At 42.3% G+C, this 16,569-nt stretch overlaps 2 protein-coding genes across 2 annotated transcripts in view; one reads left to right on the top strand and one right to left on the bottom strand.

The window, feature by feature from the left end:
- FAM13B (family with sequence similarity 13 member B) overlaps nucleotides 1-5,297 on the top strand; it is a 39,985-nt gene extending 34,688 nt beyond the window's left edge. The window contains exons 22-25 of the mRNA XM_042881804.1: nucleotides 1,280-1,363; nucleotides 1,462-1,634; nucleotides 2,024-2,125; nucleotides 2,989-5,297. Coding sequence (XP_042737738.1) covers nucleotides 1,280-1,363; nucleotides 1,462-1,634; nucleotides 2,024-2,125; nucleotides 2,989-3,112 — 483 coding nt within the window. The 3' untranslated portion in view covers nucleotides 3,113-5,297. The remainder of the gene's footprint in view (nucleotides 1-1,279; nucleotides 1,364-1,461; nucleotides 1,635-2,023; nucleotides 2,126-2,988) is intronic.
- A 1,393-nt stretch (nucleotides 5,298-6,690) lies between these two features.
- PKD2L2 (polycystin 2 like 2, transient receptor potential cation channel) lies at nucleotides 6,691-16,373 on the bottom strand. The gene is made up of 14 exons (XM_042881803.1): nucleotides 16,337-16,373; nucleotides 16,011-16,112; nucleotides 15,796-15,929; nucleotides 14,655-14,911; nucleotides 13,625-13,846; nucleotides 12,914-13,142; nucleotides 12,233-12,403; nucleotides 11,081-11,262; nucleotides 9,977-10,094; nucleotides 9,161-9,262; nucleotides 8,323-8,396; nucleotides 8,149-8,218; nucleotides 7,278-7,381; nucleotides 6,691-6,808 (listed from the first exon to the last, which is right to left on the bottom strand). Exons 1-14 carry the CDS (start codon nucleotides 16,371-16,373, stop codon nucleotides 6,691-6,693), a joined length of 1,920 nt encoding a protein of 639 aa, XP_042737737.1.
- Between the last annotated feature and the right edge of the window lie 196 nt (nucleotides 16,374-16,569).

Below are 16,569 nucleotides of genomic sequence, written 5' to 3'. Positions count from 1 at the left end.
TCTTATAGAAAAACACGATTTCAACTGTGGTCCCCTTTAAGTTTAAGGGCAGCTTGATGTCAGTATCCATTTCTGAATTCCATAAGCACAGAATTTGTTCTGATAACCTTAGCATTTCTCCATGCTGAGCCACAGTTTGGTTTTGGTGTCTTTGGTTGGGTTTTGCCTTATTTCTCATATCAGAAATCCAGCCCTTCAAATCATTTGAAGCCCTTCAAATGTATCATGTTGTCCATAGTCTTAGAAATGTTAGTCTTTTTTATTTAAGTGTGAAACAAAGTGATGGTCGATATTCAGCCAAAAGAATTTTAAATTCAGAAGAGATCTTGGTGACAACGTTCCTGTTCTTGCTGTAGACGATGGACAAAGTATTTCACAGGCTTCTGCTTTTGAAATGTGTGAGACAGATAAGTGGAGCTCTGTAATTACCAGGAATAGTTCAATGGTAGCTTGTAGGTAGGCTATATTTTATGCCAGGTATTTCATTAATTGCTTTTTAAATTACATGACATTTGCTTCCATGAGATATCTGTTAGGGTAGCAGGGGATATTAATCATATACACTGAAGCCTGCATGGAAATCAAGCAGCAGGAAGCTCCTTTCACTCGCAGAAGTTCTTTGACAGGTCACTGTCTATGTGTGTTCATGTTCTACCTTTCTCCTGTTCTAATAGTTCATCAGTTAAAAGTGCTTATCCTGTCCAGCCGTAAGAGATGAGCAGAGCATAATGGCATGTGTGTAACAGGCAGCTAACAACAGCACCTGTGCCTCACAGCAGCATGTGGATAGGCTGAAACTCAACAGATGCAGATAACTTTTAGGTAGCACAGCACTTGTTGGGCTTCAGAGTAGTCTGGAAAGAGAAACTGGCAGAATTATTCCTACCACATTCATGGCAGAAGATACAAAATGCCCTTACATAGCTTCATTTTTTGTAAATTAAGAGGAACAAGAGTGAATTCCAGAGATGTCTTTGAGCTTTATGAATTTTGTTCAGAACACATTGGGCAATTGCTTTTTATTGAAAGCTCAAAGAAGAGTATTAGAGTTTCAGTTCTTTTTACATGAATGATAAGCTGCAATATTTATTTCTGTTTCGGGCAACTGAGTTTTTGGATTTTAAGGCTGTTTTGTTTACGCTCTTTAAGTCTGTTTGTAGCCTTTTTTTGGAAGGGAGAAAACAGACCCTTAGGTCTTAGGTGACTTGAACAGAGTTCTGACCATGCACATCATTTCATGTCTATTTGCATATAATTAAAGAAGCTTGAAATATTGCAGGGTTCCCCATCAACCAAGAGGCGGGGGCAGATGTTACAGCCCATCATTGAAGGTGAAACTGCCCACTTTTTTGAAGAAATTAAGGTGCGTGCAATGCAGTCTTTAAAAATGCATCTCCCAGCCCTTGTAGGAGGGAAAGGGAGCGTGCTGTATTTGTTCTGAATTTCTGCTTTCTGTTTCAGGAAGAAGAGGAGGAAAGCGATGGTTTGTCTGCAGACCTGAATGATATCTTAAAGTCTGCTGTCCAGACACAGTCTGTTTTAAGCCCAGTTGAGAACTCGGAGTCCGATGTCGAAGATGGCCAAGAGAAACTGACCCGGGACCTTAGGCTGTCAAGCACCCGAGCTGCTTCTATGTGTGTATAAAATTGTGCCACAGAAGTTGCACTGATTGCACTTAGTCGTGATACCAACTGTGATGCTGGGTGGAAAGGAATGGCATGTTTGGGAGTTCTCAGGGGCTGTTTGGCTTGAGCAAACATTATTCCCTCTGACATTGTCTGAGTTCTTTTTGTATTCAGAGAATTGTTTAGTGTCTTCTGAATCTTCTTCAGCTTACTCAAGCTGTGTAGAGAGCAGAAAATGTACACCTTTTTATTAACTATTAGTTGTTTTTAGTATTTCACAGTCAGATACTGTTGTCCTTACAAGCAGGGTGAATTTAGTATTAGTCCAGCTAGCTCCGTTATTTTGAGTAAGTTTTGAAGAACCTAAATTCCATTGTATGGCCGATGGTCTTTTTCAGGCCTGAATTATTGGAGCAACTGTGGAAAGCCAGAGCTGAAAAGAAAAAGCTACGCAAGACATTACGAGAATTTGAAGAGGAGTTTTATCAGCAGAATGGAAGGTTGGTTCAGCACAAAAGCAGATGCCGGACAGCAGCTTCACTTCTATAGCCAGATGTTCCTTTAGCTTTTTATGAATTTTGCCAAGTGAGATATATCTGATCTTTCCTGCAGACAATCTCTTGACGGAGATAACATTGTGTGCTTGTAATAGTGGAGGAAACCTGCTGCGTAGTTTTGTTTCATCTGTTACTATTGCTGTTTATAACGATGAAAATGAAAGTAGTATCAAAGAGTTTTTCCAGGGTGCATCACCTCATAAACAAAAATAACATGTTAAGAAAAAGGCAATCACTTTCTGGACTCATTTCAATACACTTCTTATTGTTTTCTCATTTAACTAAAAACTCATGGATAATTAGTCATACATTAGTCATGGCTTTGTCAAATGTTTGCTGAATTTGAGACGTAACTCCTTTTGACTTTAATGGCCAGGGATGAAGTTAATAATGAATGGTTGCCTTAAAAATAAATCTTACTTATATAAGACTGATTTGAGACCAGTTCTCTGCTATCAATTTGTGTGTCAGTCTACATAGTGTGAAAGCTTAGATTCATTTAAATTGACTTGCATTTCTGTTTGATGTATAAACAGAACCTGAAATGAAAGCCTTCATATCCTGTTAATAAAAGCTCCAGAACTTAAGAGAATGGTTTTTTACCTGTGCTGGGTAAATGCTGCTGGACTATCAGTCTGGCTTTTTGGTGATGGCAGTTTTAACCACAAGGACCTAAAATGTGATGGTCTCTTGCTGATGAACCATTTGGCAGACCTTTCTCTTTCTCTCCTAAGATAACTGTGCAGTGTTTGATTTCCTGCATCGTGGAGGATTTTCCTGAAACTCACCTGTGTTTCTTTTTACAGGAATGTACAGAAAGAAGATCGGGTTCCAATGCTGGATGAGTACAGGGAGTACAAGAAGATCAAAGCCAAACTTAGGCTGTTAGAAGTCCTTATCAGCAAACAAGATTCTTCAAAATCCATTTAACTTAGGTTCCTCCAAACCACTGAACAACGTTTTGCTCATACTACCCTGTACTTACTGAGTGCTTATGTTCGTATCTCACGCGCTGTTGAAAGAATACAGTTTGCACTTTATTGTGGTGCCACTCTAAGTTGTTTGAAGGGTAAGTGGGTTCTGCCTAGAGAGCAAATGAGATCGGTACGCTTGAGACTGCGCTATCCAACTTTAGCAAACACAGTTTCCATCCATTTATTTTGTACTGGATGCATCCACCTTCTAAAACAACCATAGCATTTTGTTCTTTGGCATTTGAGAACTCCGAGCCTTTTATTACCAAACTTTTGCATTATAGAAGAAATTATTTATACTGTAATGCTATACTGAAGTACTCCTGTTGCCTATTTTATTGTAGGGGGGAGGGAGAAAAAGCAAATTAAAAATACATCTCTCTTTTCCTGGGAGGTTTAAAAGCCAACCTGCAATCCCTTCCAAAGAACTGCTGTGGAACAAGTTCAATTTCTGGTAATCTAAATTGCATCTATAACCATAATAATTAACATCTATGGGTTCTGCTTGTTAGTGGTCACATTTCCATCTGGATAAAGATGACAGTGGACAAAGGAGAAAGTGACCTTACTTAGTGTCTTTTAAAACTTGGGAAACTGAGAAGTTATATCACGTGCTGCCTACAGGACTTACATTACTGTCATAGGTCTTATTGGTTCTTGTTTATCAGCTAGTGGTGGCGTAGTGTTTTGTCTGAATTGGATACTGCATCTCCTCTTTCAGCAGATTTGAGGAACTTGATGCACGTTACAGTGTATGAGAAACGGGATGTTGCTCAGACTTGTGTAGCTCCAGCTGGAAAGTGCTGGCTTAGGTCAGTTAAAAAGCCTCAGTACCTGAAATGCATGCGCTATCAAGGGCTAAAATCAGCGTGTTGATGTGCACCACAGGGTGAACTGACAGCTTTGAGTGAAGAAATTACTGCTGTTTATCACGGTTTTGTTTTACAGTTGGAGAATAAATATCTAATCTTTACGATATAAGCAAAACAGTTTATGGGCCTTGCATGATTTAGCTTCAGAGTTGAAACTAAATAATGTTTTGAGTATCACATCTGCTGTGCTGAGTGATGATTTAGCTAGCTTTATGCTCTGCAGCAGCCCTCAGCAGCTGGTTTTGATCTGGCAAAATCTAAGTGTTAATTTTAATTGGTGCTTTCTCAGTTTTTTTTCTTCAGTGTATCAGTTTGATCGTGGCCATGTTCTGCATGCACCTACTCTCACTGCATGTTTTTATGGCTGGCTAATGGCAACATAGCTGTTATTCACACTGCTTTATGAAAGACCAAAAATGAACTTTCTCCAAGTAAAAAGTGGCGAGCATGTAACCTCATAGACTTGCTATTCTGTCATGAAGCATATGAAATAGATTGAAAGTAGCATTTTAGTGCTCAGGTTTCATCTGTGTACTGTAGAATACTTCCTGTTTTGTTTTATTCTGCTTGTAGACATGTAATTTTGGAATTGAGAAGAAAAGCACTAAAACTATTGAGCACTGGTGGTATGCCTTTTTTTGTAATGGCAAAATGGTGTGGGACCGTAGGGAATTGTGAGGTTCAACTAATCCTGAGACCATTGATCAACTTGATTCAGTTTCACTGTGCAATGTACACTTCAGTTCCTTTTCTATCAGTCTGCAGACACGGGTGTATCCAACATTGAAACTAATGTTACTGTATAGCGTTGTACATGAATGTTTGTGTTTTATATACCACATGCAGAATGTCAATATGCACTATTTAAATGTTTTAAATAATATATTCCTCCTTTATAATGCTTAAATCTATATGATTCCAATATTTTTATAAGTGAGTGAGTGACCAGACTGATTCCAATTCAGAATTAACAGCTGCTTTGTGTTTGTTATGCAGTGTTTGGCTGTTTATTCAGTATAGTAGATAAGCATGGCAACAGTTATGCTATGAGTGTGTTTTGTGCCATCCTTGTTGAGCAATAAATAAATGGTAGAATTAGGCATTTTGTGATATAACAGTTTTACTTTGGTAAAAGCAAAACCTATATATCTATATGGATATATAGATATGGAATATATATATAACTAAACCAGATGTAATTGCATTGCTATGTCTGGTGCTCATTGTATAGACTTTTATAATAAAAATACCTTAACCTTTATTGTCATATATCTTTGCTCCTCGTCATGCTTTTTTCCCCCTCTACCACCTCTTGAAAACAAGTGCTGAGTCCTTCAGGATTCTGGTTTGTGTTTGTAGTGTCTGTTGCTCAGAGTCACAGCCTGCCAGCAGAGCTACCGGCTCTGGTGCTGAGACAGCCCTTAATGAAGCTGCAGCAGCTTGAGCCTCATTTTACCTCCTTAGACTGTGCCTCTCAGCAGAGACAGCAGCCAAGGGACCACGTTGGCTCCTCGTCTCACTTTGGCACGTTGCAGTGGGGGCTGCAGGTCCTGCTAAATTGCCAGTCTGGGCTGCGATGGTACAGGGGCAAACTGCGAGTCCTGATCGTTTCTGTTCCTGCAGTCGCCACTTTGGGAGGTGTCTGGGCAGAAAGCTGATTAATTCACTGCCAGTGAATACAGCTGCAGCTGATGAGCAGAATGTGATTGTCTCTCACCTATAATAATCTCTAAGCCTCGAAATAAGCAGCGGGCGTAGCAGTTACTGCTGTGTTTGTGGCCAGCAAACGCTGTCATTGCACACACTTCTGGACAGGAGGATACTTCTTCTCTTGACAAATGGATTATTCATAGCATGGTGATGGCATGCTCAGATGGTGTTTGGATGTGTTTTATTCTGTTTTGTTTCTTCCTGTGGCTGAATCTCTCCAAAGAACAAATATGTGTAGCTACGTATGAGTGGATTAACAGCTGTGTATGGGTAGATCGTGGCTGGCTGGAAGGTAACAGCAGGTCTCTAAGGCAATGGGTATAAATGGAATAAAAAGAATTTTTCCTAGGAATTCAGGTTTGGAACACGATGCCCTCTAGCGGTTCCAGGCATTCAGAACTAAGACTTTTATTTTCTGAAAGATGAATTCTGCTTTGGAGGTGGGGGCGCTGGCGGTGATGGAAGTAATGGGTGCCTGAAAGAATGGCTGAGAAAGAAGCATTGCCATTGCTAGCAGTGTGTGAGCTAAAGAAAGTGGTCTTGGGGAGTCAGGGTTAATGAGCCACGTGTTGGACTGTTACTTGATAATTAAACGTTAGGTTGGGCCGCATAGCTAGAGACTGAGAGAGATGAACGGGGTTTGCTATCAGCTCTCTTGGTTACTAGAGCCTCTAGCTTGTATCATGGCTCACAGCAGCTCCAAAATGAGGCAGCTGGTTAAGAAATCTGTAGGGATATCTACTCAGAAGTCTGGTGAGAGCAAGGCTGAAGAACTATGTGAAACTCGCAGACCAGATTGTGAAATTACATTAGTAACTTTAATAACAGCTCTACTGTTTATACACCAATATAAACACATAAAAATTGTAAAGGTGTGGGGTTGTTCTTTCTTGACTTTGGATCTCAGCTGTATGAAGAAGGCCATCTCTGCTACCAGATGAGCTCGTCCATTTTACTGTGCTGTCTTGCCTGAAGCATCCTTCAGCTGTTGCATGCTTTTCATAATCCTACTGAGTTTTGCATTAGCGTTGTTTAATTCCTTCTCCAACTCAGATGTACGTCTGAGGAGCCTATGACAGACAAATACAGGAACAAACCCTTTTGATGGATTCCCTTAAACTTGTATTTGTAATCTTTGCGTTTGCTCGCTTATATTGTGTCTGCTGCCAAGGGCCTTCAGTCCTGAAGTACCCTGCCCAAGCACAAGGCTTCACAGTCTGTGTCACCCTCTTGGCAGCCATGAGGAAATGTTCCAGAAGAGAGATAATATTTTAAATTCTCACCTCAGTCCTGATTAACACCCTTAATAACTGCTCTACTAAATGTGTTTTCTTTCTCCACCTTCTTCCCTCTCCTAGGGGGGCTGTTGGCAGCGGTACAAGAACATCTGAAGTAATGTCTTAGGTTCACTGCCTTGGTGTTGCTCTCCTGTTTGTTCAGTTGTTGCTCTGTAGGAGTTTTAGCTCATTCGAGTCAGGGCTGATGCGAGCACCTGGGGATGGCAGTAAGGCATCAGGAGCAGCTTTTCACAACACTTACCGCTGAAATTCTTCAGGGAAGACAGAGCTCTGAGAAGCAGCGACGGAGTCGGAGTGATGAAGGCTCTCTTTCCCTTTCTGTAACTTTGGTGGCTTCGGATGCCTCTAATCAGCACCAGAGGATTGGGTTGGGAAGAAAAATCACAGTGACTTAATTGGACACTGTCACTCATGCAGGGAGGGGGATGTGCCTGAGCAGGAAAAGATCTATGCAGCCTGGGGGAGAAAAAGGTTCCCATAGGAAAACGGGTTTTCCTTCTGTCTCAAAATGACAGAATGCAAGAATACTTCTTTTCAGAAGTGAGAGGCTGCAGCCACTGCATGGAGCAGCACTTATAGCCAGCTGGGGGGCTTTTGCTTTCTATTGTAAAATTGATACGTATCATTTTAAAGATGTTTTGGAAGTGTTTGCACCAGTTAACTGCAGATATGGATCTACCAAGAACTGCTGGAAACCTTTTTGTAAAGCAAGTTGGAAATAGTTGTTGTGCTGCAAATGCAGCCTATGACCTAACAGACTGTTCAAAAACAGGTTTATTTTCCATAATTTGTTTTAGTTTAACATTTGGGCAAATGCCCACCTCACAACTTCCTACTACTGCTAAGACACACTGACCACAGCCTACAGCCATCTCTGCTCTTGTATTTCATGACTTTGTCCAGAGCCCAGACAAGCTTCCATTTGGGCCATAACTGGTGATTCTCATTTATTTACAGCTCTATCTTTTGCTATTTCTGTGATGTTAAAAATAGTATTCTGTGGAGAGAAAAGCTTTTGTAAGTAGAAGTGGGTACAACTGTGACACCTTTGGTATTAGTCAGCTTTTGAAATAGAAGCAGTTCCTAAGAATATAGGAAAAAATAAACCTTACCTTCTCATGAGCGCTGCCTCCTTTGGAAGGCTTGGAAATATCCTTTCCTTTAGTGGATGGAAATTCCTTGCTGCTTGTTCACACAAGTGAAAAAAGACAGAAGTCCTGTGAGAATACGCCTCTGCTTGGCACAGGAGCTAACAGCAAATACTTCAGCTTGGGTTGAGATCTTACCTTTCCAGGTTCTCATCTCCTAGATCTGTATCTGGTTTTCTCAATTTGAGCTTGACAAGGGCTTTATTGTAGCTCTGGACAAAGAATGTTGAGCATGTTAACTGGCTTGTGTTTACACAGAGACACTTCCTAAGGATCTGAGTGGAGTAACAAAGCTGCCTGGTGTGATGCTTTGGCAATCAAAAAGAAATCCCTAAGAGTCGGTCCTTACTTGGTTCCCTTGGCTCAGAGAACTCACTTTGCTACATCTTAAACTTGTCATTAAATCCTTAAAGTACTGTGCAGCCAAATCCAGTAAGGGTTTTGGTCTTCCAGCATATTCATTTTCATCTTTCTGTTGACTAGGATTAGGAGAATAAGCTCGGGTGGGGGAAACTAAACTCTACTTTTCTTTTAGTGATGATATCCCCACCAGAGAGCCAAGTGTAGGCTTTTAGTGTGGGGCCCCTTTGCTCCAGTTTCACTTGGCAATATCCCTAAACTTGCATGCAGAGAAGAACTTCAGTTTCTCATCTAGGAAGAATAGCTTTGAAAGAAGTTGATGTCAGGATATATCACAACTCAGGCTGGTCTGAAATGCTGTTTTTAAAAGGGTCAAGAAAAGGTAGCTTCCTGCACCCTACCTCGTGATATTTGAGTCAGTAATAATTATTAGGAGCTCCAGTGGGTTTAATGGAAGGATTTCTCTGTCAAACATTTGTTTAAAGTGAAACGACCACTGTTGGGTGTTCTGAAATGGTTGTGGCCTGGCTGCTTATGGCTCTGTGCTTGTGATGTAGCATAGAAATTCCCCTCTAAACATGATCTCATGGGGATAGTTACAAAAGCATTCACTTACCTGTCTGAAGAGGTCTGTGATGTGAAATTCTTGATTGGGAATCACTGCGAAGTCTGCTTTGACTTCCGAATAGGTGTCGTTTATAATCGCTAAGAACATGTTCTGTACAGGAAGGATGCAGTTAGATGCTTTTCTGGAAGCTGTTTATTATGCTAGGCTTATTGTTTTGGGGACTGTTGAATGCTAAGGAATGGAACTAATGGAATTGGAAGAGCTGTGTTGGGCGCAGATATGCTTCTAATGCATTTAAATTCCCTGAGAATCTCCTGTTTTGGGAGAGGATTTGCTCATTTCCCCTGTGCAGCATTGGCTAAAAGGCCCACCTCCCTGGAGTGACAGATTTCCTGCCATGTATTGTGCCTTTTTCAAGTGGTGTTTCGGACCTTAGCAATGAAAGCACCAATCCAGCTGGTCTAGAACTTGAAACTACGGAGTCCCACCAAAGTCTTTAAACTTTCCAGCTGACAAGGCTGAAACTTTGCACTTCTCAAGAGCTTCCAAGTAAGTTTTCAGAAGTTAAAATCTCAAGAAATCAATAGTGCAGTAGAAGGAAAGGTGCAATATGCTTGTTCCATGGTGCAAAAGCCCCTTTTCGGCTCTTTACAGGAAGGCAAAGCTGTGAAATGCCTTGCCAGCTTGTGCCAAAGAATCCAAGACTGTCTTACAGCCTAGGTATGCTGAAGGGCACACAGGGCAACTCGAGCAGTACAGGCAAAAGCGTCATCTTGGGGTAGGAAACACTGACTCGGAGCACTGCCCAACAAAAGGTAATCATTTTTTTTTCTCTACTGCTTACACAGAAGAATTTTTACCTACCAGCAAGACAAAGAACACAAAGAACACAAATGAGATGTAGTAAATAGGTCCAAGGATGCTGTTTACTTCGAGGCTTTCAAAATTAAAATCTCCCAGCACAATACGAAACTGTGAGAAACTGCCAGGAAAAAAAAAAACACAAAACAACACATAAGACTGAGGTTGACTGGTTTCCTTTAAAGTATTTTAGACATTACTTAAAATCAGAACAAAATAGTTGGATAGATGCAGTTGATTTCAGTGACTACAACAGTGGTGAATTAAGAGAAACCAGCATTACGCTGCAGTGGTGAAATGGACATTTAGCACACATTTGAGAGTTTAAAAGTGCAGGGGACTTGCTAAATGTCGTCCAGGAGAAAACACTTCCATGTCGAATAAATTGTTTTGTATTTTTATAACTGTTTTCTTTTTGTTCCAGCTCTATGATCCCTTATTTTCCATTAGTATAGAATGTAGTAGTGTAGGTCCCTCTGTCTCCCTAAAGGAGGCTTCATTACTAGGTAAGATGCATATTTTTCTGTATTGCATCTTAGGACTACCTTGCATCCAAGTGGGTTCAAAACAGCTTTAGAAGAGTCATAGAGCTTTACGTGGAAAAAGCTGCTTTCAAACAGTCTTGGTATTTTGAAGGTATCTCTCTAAAGTCCTATGAAATGCATCTGTAGGCTAAAACACAGTGCAAGCTGAGTAACAGATTGCTACAAGTACAGGAACCATCACCAACAGTCCCAGCTGGCACCTGGAATTGATGGGTGGCGTTACTACAGCGAGTGGCTGAAAAAAAAAATGAGGAAGAAACAATGGAGTCAGCATTTGGGGTTTGGACACTCTTGGCTTTGCAGGTGAATGCTTTCTTAAGAGCTGTGATTTCTGTTTCTGAAGCCACTCTGCTTGTGCTTTGAACCCTTGGGTCTCTCAAGCAGCCCTTTTGAACATACAATGGCTATGACAAGCAGCTTGCAGGGCCAACAGAATTGCTTTTACATTATGAAATAGACCTAAGAGCTGGAGAACTGTACCCTCCAAATTCTGCTTATCAGAAGCTGTTTGTGCCCTCATCGATTTGGGGTTTTGCATCAAGAAGTTCAGAAAATTGCATACATGCAGTTTTGAAGAGTAGAAAAGTCACTGACTTGTGACCCGAAGACGAGGTGGCTGAACTGCGCATAGGCAAAGAAAATGATGAAGAACATGATGGCAAATCCAATGATGTCCTTGGCACAGCGAGATAAAGTGGATGACAACTGTGTCATGGTTTTGCTAAAACTTACGTACTTAAATATCTGCAAGAGAACAGAAATGCTGTTACTGGGGGGTGGGAGGTGGTGTCAGAATGTTGTGCATTCTCTTAACAGAGCTTCAGGAAAGTTGTCTAATCCTAATTTACACATGAAGTCTTACCTGGAATTAAGTTGCATTCCAGATGTTAACGGTCTGTATCTGTGGGGAGTGCTGGGATTGGGTGCGTTTTTAGGGAGGCGGAATGTTCTGCTGGGCTTCTGTGCTAAAGTTAGGAGATCACAGACAGGCCTTTGGGTACTGCTATGTGTAATCAGCTCTGGCAGAAGCAGAGCCTTAGGCAAGGAGACCTCAAAATAGGCCAACCTCCTGCACCTGAGGATTCCTGTCAGGCAGAGCTGGTGAGGAGCTCTTTTACTCTGGCTGTGAAAACAAGGCTGAACAAAAGTCTTGTCTGATGGCAGTTGTGCTACCAAAGTGACAATGATTAGTTTGTGGGGAAGGTGATGCAGGGCAATGTGCAGCTGGGATGCAGAAAAGATGTAATGAGGAAGACTGTCCACACAACTGGCTAACAGTCAGTGTTCTCAAACAGCTTCTTCATGCAGCCTTGGCTTGGAGGTGCAGGAAGACAAACTGAAAGCTATGAAAGCTGTAAATAGCTTCACCTACTACAGCCATGTCATCTGTGTAGTTCGGGCTGTGACCTTGATAACACTGAGTCTAGGAAAAAAATTGAGTTTAAGGAGGCTGTTTGGCCATGGCTATTTCTCAGCTGTTCAAATGGAGACAGCTGTTCATGTGCAAATTTTTTTTTAGATGGCCTTGGTATTTATGTGACCCATGTTTATGAGAACGAGATAATTTAAAACTCTTCAGGAATCTCATAAACAAAATTCCCCATTCTAGCCCCACCTTTGCAGTTGACCCATGAAAAAGCGAACATTCATAACAAGCTAAGAAGCACCATGTTTCTCAAGTACAAAAGAAAAAATAAATAGTAAGAGCTGATACCTTTATCCAAGCAAAGAAGACATTGACAGCAATCATGTTATCATAAATGACTTGCCAGAATGCAAGGAAATAGAAATCTGGATAAACGTGAGCATTAGAAAGGAGGTCTTCCATCAGCAGGGACACTTCTATAGTGCGGTAGATATTGAAGCAAATGGCAAGGATGGATACCTGTGGGAAAGCAGAAGCCAGTGAAACTGAAGACCAGATACCTCCTCCTTTTCTGACTTGTTATTTTGCATAGCAGAGCCTGTATTGATTTTAACAGACCCTTGATTAGTTTTGAAGAACCTGAGCTTTTTAGATGTTTGGTTAAAAACGGCAGGTCAGACTTTTTTGGCCAAGTTATTTCTCCTTGTACCATGGTAATGCTTGATTTGTACAACATACTGCATACGTTCTGATTTTACTGTGTTGTGTGCTAGTGCTTCCCTGCTCTGCAACTAAAACAAGGTGGATGAGAAAGAGAGTAAAGAGTGGAAAGGTCACGGAGCTCCAGACCTCAACAGCAAGGCTAGAAAAGAGTTCAGGGGTGCTAAAGCGTGGTAGGGCTCTCCACTGGAGAGCAGTAGGTGAATGGCTCTAACCAGAAAGAGGGGTTTGGGTGGTTTTGGCGTGACTGCTGTCTTGCCTGGTGCTAGCCTGGACTGGCAAGCGCAAAAGAATTGAGGAGCAGCTCACCACTATCAGCAGCATATCCAGCCAGTTCCAGGCACTTCTGAAATATTTCATTTTCAGTTTTGTTATTTCTATTGCTTCCTGGATTATGAATGTAACAATGAAGAGGCAAAAGGCAACTTCACAAGAAGCCAAGAAGTAATCATAATAGGAGACGTATCTGAGGAGCTTCACAGAGTGTATCTGAAAGGAGGTGAGAGCACCCCCAGTGGCAGGGAACTCCACCACCAACCTGGAAAAGATAGAGACTTGTTAGTTACCACCCCCTTAATTGTCAGCCCTTAATGGTCTCACATCAATTATTACCTCGTTAATATACCTAACTTGACTCCAGCTGGGGCAAATAGCAAAACCTGATGACTCCTCCATCTGCAAGAAAGGGTTATGCTTGTTCCCCTGTGAAAGGGAAGGCTGAGAACAGGAGATCTTGAGATAGCCTTGCTATCTCCTTGCTTCTTGCTATGAAACGTATTCCTATGGCAGCAGCAATCAGCTGTACAGAGCAGACACCTGGTCTGGAGAAAAAAAAAAGTTCTGGGTCTGCTCTCTGCACTAAGTGAATTTCTGTATTTCTTAATTAATTTCTGTCTTCTCTGTTATTGCCTGAGAAACACAGCTGTGTATGCCTGAGGTGATCAGTTTTTCCTTGTGTCCTTGAACAAGCATCATGCCTCAGTAAACTGAATTTCACGTGTAGTAAAGGTAAGAACTCACCTGACTACACAGAAGAGGTTTATGTTAGCATTAAATGTTGAGAAGTCAATAAATACAGCTCTGGTTCCCCGAGTGATCCAACCATTCTTTCTGAGAAATGCCAGCTTCTCCATGCTCTCCTGCTTCGATCTCGGTAAGGTGAATATAAATCCTCCACTTCTGTAGAAGCCCACAGATCCCCAGTACCACGGGGAGAAAGAGGAGGCAGAAACATATTTCCATCTGTGAGAAACAGGAAAAGAAGGCAGCGAGCCCACGGGAAGCGTACTGAAGTAAGCTTTAACTTTTATTTTGTTGTTGTTACTTCTTGTGTTCTACTGCATTCACAATGGAACATTTAATCCAGGCATTTAAATAATGCATTTTCTTTACATGAGATAAGCAGGAGGCACATGACCCCAAAATATTCCCACTTCTATATCTACTCAGTACGTTCACAGAAGTGCTTATCAGTCTGGGTTCTGCCCAGTGTGGCCTAGACACCTTAAACCCTTCATATGTAAAAGGAATACCTCTGGGTTATGCAGTTCATTGTTGCTGGCATCTTTGCATATTCTTTCATTGACTTAAGTCAATGCTAAACAAAATGTTCAGAGCAGTCCTTTGGCTCTGTTTCCACTCCACTTTAGCATGATTCTAGTCTATTAACATGTGATTTAAGTTTAGGCTTCGTATAACTGAGCATTTCCCCAGAGATGTTAGTGATACAAGACTAATTAACGTGTACTTTTGCTGAAATGGGCTCACTGTTTCCAGTTCCTCCTGTCTTTCCACTAGAAATTTCCCATGCCGAATTCTTGTCTATAATATTGGCATAAAAACAAATGATGGTTTATCTCTGTGTAAACTGAAGAGAAAATGTAGTTCACTGCATGCAATTTTTACTCGAGAATACTCAAGAAATATGGTGCTGAGGATTTCGTGAGGTTTTCAAAAACATTACTGGTTCCAGCTGAAATATTTCAATTTTGAAAATGCCTTCTAAAGATTCAAAAGATGCCACAAGAAAATCTGAAGTAGAATGACTTACTCAGATTCATTCTTCAGACCAAAGTCAGACTTGTCTTCTGCTTGGTAACTGTAGTGGGAGTAACAGCTCTTCAGGAAAGGCTGGAAGTAGGGGTAGATGGTGCAGGTGTTGTTGCGCACCTTCAGCTGGCGGATCTGGGCTACTCCTAACAGTAAATTCTCATAGAAAATGTAGCTGGTGTTTTTCAGGTCGGTCATCGTTCTGTTGTCATACCATGTGTTCCAATAGAGCCCATCCAAGAGCGGTCCCTCTGCGAACTGCATGCACACGTGAGGTTAAGGATTCAAAAGCTGTAAGTACCACAACTGCCCTGCTTTTTAACGTAAGAAACTTGACAGGGTTCCCAGCTACTTATGGCTGTGCAGTCTAAGGTAGAACATGAACTAGGTTCAACACATACGGTCGTACAGATCTTTACATCTTTTTTCTTTGAGTCCATTCTATTCCCTATGCAATGAAATTCCCAGAGCCATGGAACGACATTATCATAAGACTACAACCTACATCTGTTTGGAGCTTCACTGAAAGATTACATGGAATTTTAAACAAATGGTTACACACATAACTATTCTATGTTGTTTTAACGGGTGCTTGTTATTTTACTCTCTGAAGATCTGTTTTGACATATGTATTTCTGATTGGGTTTTTAGTTATCTCAACCTAAAAGAAGCATTTATTTTTTGAGGTGGGGGAATCCTTTCTGTATGTTTCTTCAATGTAGATAGAGCATTTCATTTCAGAAGAACGTGATCTAGAGTGCAAAACAACATGGTCCCATAGTTTGGAACCATCTGCGCACACGTTACAACTGCTTTTAGTGCATCACCATACACTTGTATAGCGAGGACTCATTATTTCATGGACTAGCAGTAACAGACATGAAATGAGGGAGTACAACGCCACCAGATGAACTGATACAGCCCTGGGTGGCTGGCCTGTTGCTTCCCTTGACTGACTATTCACGTTTCATGACTGCTGTTTGCACCCAGCATTTCTACCAGTGCATTTTAAGATAGTGCTCATCTTTCCTGAGCCGCAGCAACCCAGCAGGTGTTTCCGGGGAGGACCAGGAGCATGCCATGCTCCAAATCTGTGCTAGCAGCTTCTTCACCTGAGAAAGCAATCGTCCTGAAAGCCTTACTTTCCAGAAATCGGCGTGGCTCCTGATATTCCTGAAATTAATCCCGTCGCTTTCGGAGTAGGGCTGTTCCACAAAGAGATCTTCCATCACCTTATTCAGGTAATACATGTTGGTGCTCACCATGCCGAAGGTCACTGGGAAGGAAGGACGGCAGGAGGTGAGCGCGGCTGTGCGGCTGAGGCTGCAGAACCCGCAGGGCACGGCTGCGGACTTACTGAGGCTGAGGGTTACCAGGAACGTGATGTAGATGAGCAGCTCTACCAGGGTGGTTTTCAATTCCGTTTCTTTGCTGTAACTTACCGGGACTGTTGTAGCAACTGGCAGGGAGGAAAGAAGGATGAAGAAACAAACAAGTGGTGGGGGGGAGAGGGGGGTGGTGGTGTGGGGGGGTGGTATGTGAAAGCGTAGTTGATTTTTGGAAACGACGGAAGCCGGACCTGGGCGCATCCCTGTCTGCACCTCAGAGCCCCCGGAGCGCCGCGCTCCGTCTCTCCCGCCCTCCCGCAGCTCTGAGCTCGGCGGGCCGCGGCCGTTCACGCACCTCTGCTGCGGCGCCTCACGGCCACCGCGGGCTCCATGGCCGCCTTCGAATCGCAACGGGCGGCCCGAGCGCTGCCGGGAGGGGCGCAGCCCGCTGTATCCCGGCGGTGGCTGCCTCTTGCTCAGAGCCTTGCTCGGGGGAATCCTTCAGAACAGGAAGGAGAGGTGGCGGCGGCCGTTAACGCGCCGTGAGGAGTTGGAAAGGGGCGGCGGGACGGCTGAGGTGAGAGCGGC

This window comes from Lagopus leucura, unplaced genomic scaffold (assembly GCF_019238085.1).
Source record: "Lagopus leucura isolate 7727_CA_CO unplaced genomic scaffold, USGS_WTPT01 Super-Scaffold_100030, whole genome shotgun sequence".
In the NCBI taxonomy this organism is placed as follows: domain Eukaryota; kingdom Metazoa; phylum Chordata; class Aves; order Galliformes; family Phasianidae; genus Lagopus; species Lagopus leucura.
Note: the sequence above shows the minus strand (reverse complement) of the source record. Positions and strands in the feature narration are given on the sequence as shown.